General features: G+C 41.4%; 1 protein-coding gene across 3 annotated transcripts in view; it reads right to left on the reverse strand.

Annotated features, from left to right (window-relative positions):
* Positions 1-122: 122 nt before the first annotated feature.
* palm2akap2 (PALM2 and AKAP2 fusion) overlaps positions 123-12,824 on the reverse strand; it is an 81,862-nt gene continuing 69,160 nt past the window's right edge. For 2 of the 3 annotated variants that reach the window (XM_071466897.1, XM_071466899.1), the window contains 8 exons: positions 11,146-11,367; positions 10,004-10,366; positions 8,800-8,898; positions 8,600-8,701; positions 7,002-8,448; positions 5,878-6,056; positions 5,041-5,079; positions 123-3,650 (listed from right to left, as the gene is read on the reverse strand). In XM_071466897.1, the coding sequence (XP_071322998.1) occupies positions 3,513-3,650; positions 5,041-5,079; positions 5,878-6,056; positions 7,002-8,448; positions 8,600-8,701; positions 8,800-8,898; positions 10,004-10,366; positions 11,146-11,367 (2,589 nt within the window). In that variant the 3' untranslated portion in view covers positions 123-3,512. The remainder of the gene's footprint in view (positions 3,651-5,040; positions 5,080-5,877; positions 6,057-7,001; positions 8,449-8,599; positions 8,702-8,799; positions 8,899-10,003; positions 10,367-11,145; positions 11,368-12,824) is intronic. The other variant, XM_071466898.1, reaches the window with a different exon arrangement.

A 12,824-nucleotide genomic window follows, 5' to 3' on the forward strand; every position in this document is an offset into this window, starting at 1 on the left:
CTCGGGAAACCACCCTCCACACTCCACCCTCCACAATCCGCTCGCCAGTGTGTTACACCATGACAAACAGTAAAGGGCATTAGTACCAGGCATGTGTAAATGAAACACTCAGGAATCCAACATGTACATGTTTTGTTTTTAATGAGAAAATATTCATAATATGTGTAGTAGGTGTATAACTGTGAGCCTTACATGTGCTATAAAATAACAAAGCAGAGTATGAGCATACAAGTGGTTAACATAGGGACAGAGGTTATATACTGTATGATAAGATTGCTTTGCTGAGTCCCCACACTGAAGCTCAGGCGCTTCTGCAGGGTGAAAACAAGCTACCAGCATTTCAAATGATAAATAAATCATCTCCGCACCATCAATTCAAACAACAAATAATAATTATTATTATTATAATAATTATAATAATAATTATAATAATAAACCACACAATTATAACTCCTCTGAGTGTGCATTATGTCTGTTACCTTTTCAAAAGCTTTATTTGATGAGAACTCCAACAGGTTTTGGGGGTTTAATTGTGTCCTTTGAAGCGTAACTGAGGACAGCATGAGTGTGTTTGTGTGCAGTAGCACAGTTTTACAACGTGCTGCTGCAGCCACAGTAAACTTTGCCTCTGTTAATGAAAACTCAAATTGTGCTGTGAGTGAAGCTTCGATACAGTAGACGCGCAGATGGCATCCAGGACAGGCCGCTGTAAAACAATCATTCATCACAAAGGATCTGTATCTGTTGAAGCTCATGTTTTCACTGACTTTCCTCACTGGGAAATTATATATACGAGTGCGACAAGTGCTTTTTATATTGTCTGATCGCTTGAATCACGTTCCTCATGTCTGAAAAAACAGTTTTTGTCCCTACTGACTTTACATGTGTCCCTTAAGTCATGTGGCAAAATGAATCTCAAATGAATACCAGTGACACTGTAACTGTCAGTGACACACCTTGTTTACATTTCTCACTCATAAAAAGGGACAGTAGTCCTTTAAATACTTTTTTTTCTCCATTTTATATATTATTAAAAGTGTATAAAAACAAGAACAAGGAGGATTCTGTTGAACCATTGTGACTTTTTTTTGTTTTCGTGGGGAAATGGGCAGAAGAAGACGAATCACAGAGGCAGAAGTCCCTGGTTTTCACTTCTTGCTGGAGGAGTTGCTGGCACTGCATTTACAGCCATGAGGGATTTGACTTCATGCTAGGCCTAACAAACCTAATAAACCTAATAAATACAATACAGATTACTTATTGTCAAGGGTTCGTATGCATCCCGCAATTTCTTTTCATATTTTGTGCAAGTTTACCTCAGTGTACGTTTGTGTTTCAGGCATCTATCTGAGGATTTTATTCAGTGTGAGCAGACAGAGAGGTCAGTGCCTCGCTGAAGGACACTTAAATAGGACACACTGGTGATCAAAACTGTAACCTTTGGTTTACAGGAAACAACCAACCTCCTGATATCCTAATGCTGGATAAAATCTCAAAGGCTTCAAAATAAAGACTAAAAGGTAGAATAATTAAACTACTTTTCAGTTAAAGTGGTTCAGAAATACTGTATCTACAGCCATGTTGACACATTTCTACTTTTGAATCTCATTTCAAGACAGTCCTGTAGGCCCCAGGGATCAACTTGATTGTGTTTGCAGCGTGTTTAGCGTTTTAATGTTGAAGCTGAACCTTGTTTCCTTCACCTGGACGGTCCACAGTATCGTCAAAATCACAGAGGCCTGCATTACGTAATATTTTGTTCATTTAACAAAACAGAAAATCACATCATCCTGCAGAATCAAAGCTCACAATATATTCATTAAAAAACAGACAACCTCAACTTACAATATGTTAGTGACGTAAAGATCAACAGAGGCCTGTTCAGCCTGTTGTACTGATAGTCAGTTGCTTTCTTTTTGCTGCTCGTTGTGTGCTTGTTTCAGGTTAGGAAAGTGTAATGCCATGCACACAATCAGTACTTTTTAAATAGACCTAAGAGCTTAGGCGGACTGTTTTTCTCTAAGTAACAACATTCTGTTTTGGTATAACAACTTTTTATAAAAGGCTTTTTCGATATTTTTCATCAAACTTTATCCTCAGCTAGCAAGGTATAGTAGAACGACGGCAGTTGCCCCACTGGAATCTCAACATACATGTTCATATATCAAATACACAGTCCTACCTCAGTATAATACATGAAACAACTGCTTACATCAGAAAGCACAGGTCAACAAAGCGGCGTAGCCAGCAAAGGTAAAATAAGTGATTTTTTCGAATATAAAACCCCTGACCCAGCCCTTTCATGAATACACACACTGACTGAAGTGACACAAACATGAGCTGCAGTGAGCTTCCCTCTCCCCCCGTCTGTCTCCTCCCGTGTGCACTTTATAGATGTGAAGTCTCTGAAGAATAGTGCTTTGTAGACAGACTATCTAACGTGGTTGCTTACTTTCTCTAAGGTCTACTGAAACTGTAGTAATACAGGATAGAAGAAGATAAAATACATCATACATATCGTGCATTCAACAATTACTGACAGGTCTAAGGCAAAGTTGCGCCTTGATGCTAGTTTTGCAGATTTCCTCTCTAGCACTTAATGATTCAAGGCTGCTGACCGTCAAGTCGGCACTTAAGATTTAACACAGATGCTTGAAAGGAATGCCAAAGCTCCAGCCAACATGTTGTCTGTTATATCTGTACTGTGGTGTACTGTGGCACTGCAGGATGTAGAAGATAAAACTTTACAGTTTCTGAAAGTGATGCTTCGACTCCCACTTGGTTCGAATCCTGGAAAACATCACAGCCTCCCTGCAGCAAAGATTACTCCGAAATTACAGAAAACATGTCTCAGTGTGTGATTAGGCCTCGCTCTTTCTCCTTTCGTGCACAACTTTCAGTCAGAAGTTTCTCCACAGTCACTCTGCAGACACCTGCTTGTCTTTTGCATCGTTTTTTTTCCTGTTGGTAAGCAAACCCTGGCCGCACATTTTGAATCGATTTTGATGACTGGGGTTAGTCTCAAGCACATATTGCCAAAACCATCATCATCAAGTCTCAGGCAACCTGTCAGAATAAAAGCTTTAGATGTCAGCCCATATTTTCAAAAAAAATTGCAGATAAGTGAAAAATCCTATGAATATTTAAATCATTCAGCGTCTACCAACTAGTAAAAACCTTCTGTTCCAAATAAACTTCTGCTCCTAAACCACCATAAACCCTTTCAAAGTGTCTCTTGCATCTCCGAGCTTTTTTTTCTTCAAACTCACGCGACACTTCAAATGTCTCTCACATACTCAGTCTTTTAACATACTGTTCCGACTTCAATCCTCAGGTCCAAAAATCACAACTTGATGCAGGGTCATGTGATCATCAGAATACTATTAGTAAAATAAATACTGTTTCCTTTCTTTGTCCTTTCTCCTCCTGTTTGCATTTTTCCTTCAGTGTCTTCATCCTCCTCTTTCTCCACCTTTCAACTCAGTCCCTTAACTGTCTCTGAAACGAGCTGTTTACTCCTCCTCCTCTTCTTCTTCCTCCTCTTCCTCCTCCTCTTCTTCTTCCTCCCCTTCCTCATTTGCGTAGATACCAGCTTCCCACTTCAGTGCCATGTTGCTTTTCCTCCTGGTGACACGAGTTGCCTCCAGAACCTGACAAATATAAAACAACCAATCAGATGGAAGCACATTCATTTTGGCATCAGCTAACAGTTGATAAAACCCATGCTTTATCCCAGCTTAAGGGATGTAATTGCAACACAATCAAAAAAACAAAAACAAAAAACACACCACTGTGACTTTAATATGACATGCAGTGTATGTCAAACACTGAGGGAGCGCTTGGTTAAACCGTCCTGCAGTAAATGTTTCATGACAAATGACCTTGAGCTACATTTGACCTTGAGCGCACCTGCACCATTTGACAGTAAAAAAAAAAAAAAGAAAAAAAAAAGAGACATTTTTCCTCCATTTCAGGGAAAGATTCATGCTTGAACACCAGGACTGTTCCATAATTTATGTTCCCGATCCCATCCCTGTCACACACACATGCCAGACACACACACAGACACACACACTCTCTTACAAAAACATAAACACATTTTTACATCTTTATTTGTGAGCAGGTATCCAGGGTAATGTCAAGAGGAGGGTGAAGCTGAAGTGGATTGTGGGTAGATGTTCGCTGTTAAGGTCTGACATAGTGGCTGCAGTGATGATGATGACAGAAAATGATAAAATGATTTCCTCTAACTGTAGCCCACTTATGTAGTTGTTGATGAACGATGAACATACACATCCACCAAATATAAGTACATGGACTGTTTTTCATCCAAAATCTTTTGTTACCTTCATAAATTAAAGTGCATCATGATCTTTATAATATCATTAGCTATTCATTGTTTTACAATCTTTTAAAATAATCCACATATTTTACTTTAAATTGAATTCGATACTTTATACATTAGATATATAGAAGGACAGTGTGCATGGGCGGGGGGGGGGGGGGGTCACACCAAATCAATGGACAAGCACATGCAGCACCAACACCACAGAGCAGAACAATTAAGCAGTGAGACCACAAGCAGACCTGGGATCAGATCGAAAAGTTTCCTTCACAGAAACTACCCAGTCTATGGTTTTAAAATAAATAAATAATACATTCCCATGTACACTTTCTGCACCAGTTTCATGTCGGGAAGACTGAGTGACATGTCATAGTTTGTATTTCTTGCTGCTGACTCATCTACTTTGCGGTGGACATTAAATGGAGAACAGGAAAGTGAAACTCTCCACTCCTGTGATTTATCTGTATTTGGAAACTTTCTCTTAGTTGAACTAAAGTAATCCTCGTGAAATCAAACAGCTTTGTGATTCTATTCAGATGACCCTAAATGAACAATTTCTTTTGACTTTCTTTTCTAAGTTAGTTCAAAGTACACACAGGAATGTCTTAGTTTTCCTAAGAGATTTCAGAGTCTGACCCAGGTCTGTCAGTAAAGGCAGTTTAACGGAGTGAACAGGTTTGGGGTGCGACAGGTACCTCAGTGGTTGCCTCGTTAGCCAGCAACAAACGGGCATACTGACCGACCAGCAGGAGAGAGGCAACAGTACACAAAGTCAACACATGTGATGTCATCATGGATAAACAATAACAACAACAGCGACAACATCAGCGAGAACACTGCCTGCTGCAAAATGATCAGCTCAAGATACATTCAGTTAAATATCTTGAAAACAAATGAATGCGATAACATGGATGATACATGTTTTTTTTAAGTATATGATTTCTTAGTGAACAATTTAAACATGGGAGATGTCAAACTCTAAAATTTTTCAGATTATGTAGGATGTTACATTTTTTTGACCTTTTGTGACGAATAATTCAATACTCCTCCTCCTCCTCATTCAATAATGAGCATTAAAAGATCTATTCAGACACAAGGAAAAAAAAAAAAAGATGGAGTCAGGACAGAAATCCCCCAGCAACTCTGACTTACTTTCTATTTCATGTCCTGTACCAGACTGGGAAAGTCCCTTTGGTGTTGTACAGTATTTGCTCATGCCAACGCATCATGGATGGAGACATGCAACCACGTAGACGTTACCAGAGCCAACTGAACCTCATTACAGTCCAGTACTAAGCTGTGGGCACTCTTTGTGTTACTTTCACTCTTTTTTCCATGTCATCTGTGGTTTAACAACATTTAACAATAACTCAGCAAATTAAATTTTTTTAATTTATAATTTTTTGAGGGTAGCCATGTATTTTTTTCATTTTTAGGTCTAACTGATAAACAAGTAAGTTTTGTTATACAGGAAAACAAGTCCTCTCATTCATGCCTTTGCTTATTTATCCTCTCCAGGGTTTAATACTTACACTGTTGTCCTCCAGTTTCTCCCTCCTCTTCACCTTGTGTGATTCATAGTCTTCCATGAGCGTCTGCATGTAGTTTTTGGGTCGTGATCCTCCTGAGTCCTCGCTGCCGGCGTCAGACAGGGCGCCCTCTGAGGGTGAGGGTGACACAGGTGGTGCAGGTCGAACCTTCTCGATCCTTCCTGCGGATCACACAGAAACACAGCAACACGTGTTAAGACATGTTTGTTGAACTGAACCGGCACGAATTGGCATGATTGCACCAAGTGTGGGTGGTTTACTGAAGCAGTTTTTTTGTACAACTAGTGCACAAGAGGAAGTGAACCATGAATATACTTTTCTCCCACATTTTGGTTTTACAATCATAGGTGCAACTAAATAACATCAGTGACTGCATTCCATTTAGGTTTTTTGTTTTAGATCACTGAGTTCCTTACTGGTCTGACCTCCACGTATCCACAAATCACATCTCTCACTTTCGATCACTCTCCACTGTGGTTTAAATATCCACTGAAAGCTTTTCAGAAGCAATGTGTTTTTTAAGTAGCCTGTTCTTCTTCTATTGTTTTGTGAAAAATGTCTTTCTTTATTCTCGCTTAACTGAAAACTTCACATTAAAAATACACATAAAAAGCCCAACGTCTCCCTCTTTTTATTGTGAGAATGATGTCAGTATGAAAGGAAGCCAGAAAGGGATGCAGCTGTGCCCAACAGGCATTAAGGGTGAGCATTACAGCTACACGAAGCGTCTTTTGCTGTGAAGGCCTGAATTTATATTTAACTTTGTGAGCTCAAACAAGTCTTAACAACAAGAAAATAAGTCTAGAGCCACGCTAGGAGCTCTGTAAGGCTCTACTTGAGACACAGTGATGCTTTGATTTAAATTTATATTAGCAGGTATAATATTCACCATGTTCATCATCTTAATTCGGTGTGTGTGACGTGGTGATGGCACCAAATGAAAAAGTGAGGGAATCAACGAAGTTATTACATTTCATCTAGAGGGAAACATGAATGTCTGAACCAAATTTCGTGGCAATCCTGTCAAAAGTCCTTGAGATATTTCAACAACAACAACAAGCTTGTACCAGTTGTCTCAAACGGGGATCAGTGAGGAACATGCTAACCTGGTGCTGTCTTTGCTGACAGTGTGAGTCTAGTTGGCAGGCTGTTACTCTTCATCTTATCCGCTGGGGAAATGCTGGACTGCCGCACCCCTGTCCTCATAGCCCCATGACTGCTGCTGGAAGCGTTGCTGGGGCGGACTATAGCAACAGGCTGCGTCTCCCTCTGTTTCTTCAGCTCCTCCTCCCTCTGCTGAGCTGCTCGGATCTCCTCCTCAATCATGGACAAAGTTCGCTGCTTCTTGGAGCGCAGGCGGAACGGGCCGCTGGCCGCCTCCGCCTCGGGGCCTCGGGTTGCTGCTGCTGTGCTACGAAGTTCAGCTGCCTCCGAGTACTTACTGAAGTAGCTGAACTCCGGTTTCTCCGGGCTTGGAGGAGAAGGGGGACGGTAAACTGGGGTTGGCCTGGAAACAGGAGCTGCCGAGGCAGGACCTGGAGCTGGAGCTGGAGCCGGGGCTGAGGAAGCGAGAGCTCTGGCGTAAGATGACTGGATTTTGATCCGGGGTCCTCCATCTTTGGGTCTCTGCGGAGGTGAGACGGGCTGAGAAGATGGTGGAGACGGTGTTTGGAGCTGTGGTTCCTGTGCTGGACTGGAGGGCTGTTGCTGAGTCTGCTGTGATTCTGCAGGCTTCTCCTGGTGAACAACTCTTACCTCTGGCCGCCTGTCTGGCTGAGGGGACGGGTTGGACAGAGCAGGACTAGAGGACACAGGTGATTGGAGACTTGGAGCTCCACCAGAGGACACAGGGGAGACTGGCACTGGGCTGCTTGTAGAAGCTGAGGATGGAGATACTGGGGTGCTGAGCTGTGAAGAGTTCAAGTCAGATGGCTGCCACTCCCCTCCGTTCTGAGCTGACAGGGCAGTTTGGATGGCATTTTGCACAAGTACCCCAGCGTGGAACTCCAGCTCGACTTCTGTTGGACTTCCACCGGTCTGCCCGTTGACAGGTGTGGTTGGCTGGGGGGTGGGAGGTGACACTGGGGTAAGAGGCAGCGGGGTAGGGGGTAGTGAAGCCCCGCTGTCGGAAACATTATCCAAGCTAAACACAGTAGTGTCCTGAGAGCGGACAGATAACTCGTCCAATCCTGAGTCAGACTCCTCTGGGTGAAAGGCTGGGTGGAAATGACCCTTCCCTTCCTCCTCCTCACGCAGGATTGTCATTACAGCTCGCGCACATGTGAAATCTCCGGCAATTCCTTCATCAGACCAGGTCACGTGACTCTCTCCTGTTTCGCCAACAATGTCACTGCTCCCCTGGCTGCCCCTGGTTCTGGATTTGGAGAAGGGTTTGGCAGAGTATATCTGAGGGGCTATGTCCTTCTTGGTTGCCTCCCCTTGCAGAAACTGCTTCCTGGCAGACGAGAAGTCGATCTGCTTCTCCACAATGTCCTCCTTCCTGGTAAGCTCTGGGTCAGAGGTCACCATCGTGGGAGGACCTGACACCTGGGGCTGCAAATAGAGATAGGAGGACAGAATACAATGAAAAAAACTAGTTAGTTAGAGAGAGAACTGGAAATCAGACAGAAATATAACAACAAATCACCCTCAAGTAAAACATTGTGCGTCACAGTCCGACTTTGGTATGTCTCATGTGTGTTACCTGAGAGTATGTATAGGTATGACTCTGTTTCTGCTGTTTCCTCTCCTGGTATTTCTTGAGAGACTCTAGCTGCTCTGCGTCCAGCTGCTCTTCCAAAGGAACCTTGAAAGAATGAATGAACCAACCAAAGAACCAGTCAATCAGTCTGTCAGGGAGGAATGAGGTTCAAATTGAAAACAGAGATTGGATGGGGAAACTACCTCTTGAGGAGGGTTCCACCAGCGCTGGGCGATCCCAGGGTTTTTCTTCACAGCCTGGTCTTTGATCAGCTCCTGGCGCTCGCGCTCCAACTCCTGAACCTGACAGGGAAAACAAACCAGCACAAGAGTATATGAGTAAGAATATTAAACCGCCATTAGGATTAGCTTTTCATTACATACTCATTTACAAGTGAAAACATATTTGCATGTTTAGTGTTTACCGTTGCAGTGTCTGTAACTACAGTCTAATAACAGTATGACTCAACTTAAAATGATCTAGTTTTTAGTGGGAATTATTTTTCATAAATGATGTTTGTTTATTTTAAGACAGTTTCTAGTTACTGTTTCCCTATCCAGGACGCAAATCTGACCACAACTAAGCTTGTGGGCGCTGCTGTCACATCATGTCTTACTCAGGGTTACAGTTTCAAATTTCTTTCCTTTTAGGCTGTAATTTCTTGATTTTATGATTTGCTCTTAAGTGTGTTAAGGTACAGTAAATACAGTACATTCTGTGATTTTGGTCATAACTCATAACATATTAGAACAAACATATAACTTAACATAACATGACATAAAACTAATATTTTATAACTCAAGAATAACTTTTTGTGCATTTTTCAGTCAACACTTGGATTAACCTTAATTTATTTCTATACATTTAACATTTTGTGCAGAAACCTACTTAGAGAAGAACACAATTAGGAAAAGCTGACAGCCATGGCAAAAATTTTGAATTTCCAAAAAACAAAAAAGTTAAGCTCTTACATTTTTTATTTAAGATAAAATTCTGGTTTTAAATGTGTTACACTAAAAAGAAAGACATGGTTTGGTCAAGTCTCGAGAAGTATGAATTCTTTCACACACTGTGTCAGTCATTTTTAGCTTAAGCATTGAAAAGCTTAGCTTGTCAGAATCTTGCTGGTGCTAATTTTATGTATCATGCAACAGGCAGCAAGCAGTTAAGACTTTTTGCCAAAGACAGTACCCAGCATCAGATTTTAAAGGTACTAATTTGAGTAAAGCACAAATATCGTGTCTCAACCCTAAATAATTGCTTGACATTGTTTTGTAAAATCCACAATTATGTTTATTTTTATAGGATTTACTCCAGAAGAAGAAAAACCAACACAGTACTTTTGTGTTGTTTTTGTTAGTGTGTGTGTGAATACTGTATCTGACACATTATCTACCAGCTGGTTACCTCCTCTGAGGGTCGCCTCCTCGTCACCCTGACCTGCTGCTCCTCTCCGGGGGTGAAGAGCTTGGCTGGTCGTCTCTCCTCTTGAAATGCTCTCAGCTCAAACTTCGCCCTGCTGCGCCCCGACTCCTCCCCCTGCACATGCCCGTTGGTTCTGACGTCGGAGTCCTCCTGGTGGACGAACGTGGTCTGTCTCTGGCCCTCTATAATGATTGGCTGGTGATTGACAGGAGAGGAGGCTGACACACAGACAGAGGGAGAGGTTCCGTCGATGCTGATTGGTTTGGTGTGGTCTGACGGAGAAGAGTTTCCATTAGTGGGAGTTTCAGAGGCTGCGTCTAACACCTGGTCCAGGTAGCAAATTTCCTGTAGACACAGCAGATAATCAAACTGTAGTTGTCAGATACCGTACAGTAATATTCACCAAACTCCTCCTAATATCACAGACAGGGGGTAAATTGCAGATGGCATGATCAGCCATATAACTACATGACACAAAATAATTTTATCACAACAATTTAGGAAGATCTGCTCCCACACCAGACATGTGTGGACTTGATTAAATGCATATTTATAAGGGCAGAAAGTGGAGAACATAATGTTTAACTGACAAAGAAACACAAACTGACAACATAAGACATTAAGTACACATTAAGTACTCCAAAGAAAGTTTACTTTTTGCATGTTATTAAAAAAAGTTGTAAAAAACTTCTTTTAGTCATTTACGTTTTTTTCGTCATCAAAACATATTTAAACACTGTGTGAACATTGTACAAATCTTTTAAAATTCCTACAATATATAAGACCCAAATGCTGCATACTTCTAATTTTAATATGTCAGCTGAACACTTTGTGCATGCAACTAAATGGAATTGTTGCCAAATTAACTTAGTCCACTGTAGGAGGATCATCCCTCTCTGTTTAGGCTAATAGTGCTCAGATTACTAAAAAGAAAACAATAAAAACACAGATAAAAGGAAGAAAAGTCACTGAGGAAATCAAACTTAAAAACTATTCCTGAAGACCACACCCTCAGCCCAAAATCAGTTTACACAGGGCAAAGTTTTCTGTGTTGATATTTGCTCCATTCCAGGAAATAAAACGAGAGACTGAAAGCCTGAGTCATGTTCAGAGATCCTGCATACCTGAACCACCTCGCTGTCAGGAGTCTCTACTTTCACACCAGCTGCGCTGTGGGCTCGGTTACTGGGGCTGCTGAGGCAGCCATGTTGGATCTGCTGGCTCTCTAGCTCCATGGTTGCAGGCCTGTCAGTGATAACGCTGACCGATTCCTGGAAACTGACGCTCTTCAGGGCTCGCTCTCTTGGTATTGTGTCACTGACATCCTCGGCTGCCCGCCATGATTTCTGTGTCAACAAACAAGCAAAAGACGTGTGGTTCAGAGGAGCTGTACTGTATGGAGAAGCTGTGCACTCTGCCTCATGATCAATTCAATAACAAACTTTGCTCATATTAGAAATTTATGACGGGCTTTAGCACAGAAAGGTCAGAATGTTCCTAACACACACACACACACACACGCACACACACACACACATACATCCCACACATAAATCTGTCTGTCTGCATTGCAGTAATAATGTTGAACCTCTGCAGCAGGAGTGTGTTCTGACTGGTTCCCACCACTAGAGGGAACCAACTCACATGCTGCTGCTTTATGACAGACCATAAACATGACAATCCTCTACAGCACCAAAACAACTTAATCTTTGTTAAAAGCCCTTCGCGCTTATGTGAACGAATCTGCTGACTGCTTGAGATTGATAGACACTCTTCCTGTCTCCAGTTTCTTCTTGTAATCTATTTAACAACTAGTAAAACCACTGTTAATTAAAAGAAGTCTGATGGTCTTCTCCGGCATTTTAATATTATACATATTCAATATATCGGTAAAGATACGTCTGTAGCTGTAAAGATGTTTAAGTTTTGAGAGCTTCACATTTGCTTTTCACTGAGCAGCTCATTGATGTGTTTCTGGATTACGTGCCTGGCTCAAGGCCACATCGTCAGTCGCGAGCTGGTGACAAGAGCCTGTCGACTAATTGTTTCACAAAAAAAAGTATAAGTTGTCAAAATGTACAAAAATGTCCCTCTTAATGTCTTCAAACTGAAATTAAATGTCAACTTATTGCAATACACTGCAAATATCATGAGCAAACACTCATAACACACAGTTCATAAAATGTGGAACTGTGTTAGCTGATGATATGCTTACACTATTGACAAACAACTGTTACTCATTACTGAATGTACTGTATGTTACATCCTTATGAGTAACCAGTTAATGCAATATAATGATGTCACATTAATCATCAGGCTTTATTTCTGTAAAAACCTGAGCTACAAGTTTAATTTAAACAAGTTTAATTTTGAAAAACAAACTGATTTTATAAAATACATCTATTGTTTTCTAAAAGTTTGATCCCGACTTACTCATGGCAGTCACATTTTAATTGACAATGTGACTTATCAAAGGGAGAAAGACACAAGCGATGAGTGTCAAGTTTAAGGACACACTGGACACACTTCCGTGTTTGTGAACCATCTATCCCACACATTCCAGACCCACTGTTCACAAGAGGCTTCAAACACACACACACACACACACAAACACTCCTGTCTTTATTGACCTTTCTGTTTCTGCATGCACCACTAACAAATGCTCCACTGGTTTCCTGTTTTATAGCCTTGTACTCATTACACCTTCACTCTAAGGATGTGTTTCCTTCCATGAGGAGCTATTAACCCCAGTCTTTGTAACATGTGTGTGTGGGGATTTAATGAGGATCTCTTCAGTGAGTAA

Source organism: Trachinotus anak, unplaced genomic scaffold (assembly GCF_046630095.1).
Source record: "Trachinotus anak isolate AG129_WGS33_773 ecotype Australia unplaced genomic scaffold, CSIRO_AGI_Tana_v1 ptg000028l, whole genome shotgun sequence".
In the NCBI taxonomy this organism is placed as follows: Eukaryota; Metazoa; Chordata; class Actinopteri; order Carangiformes; family Carangidae; genus Trachinotus; species Trachinotus anak.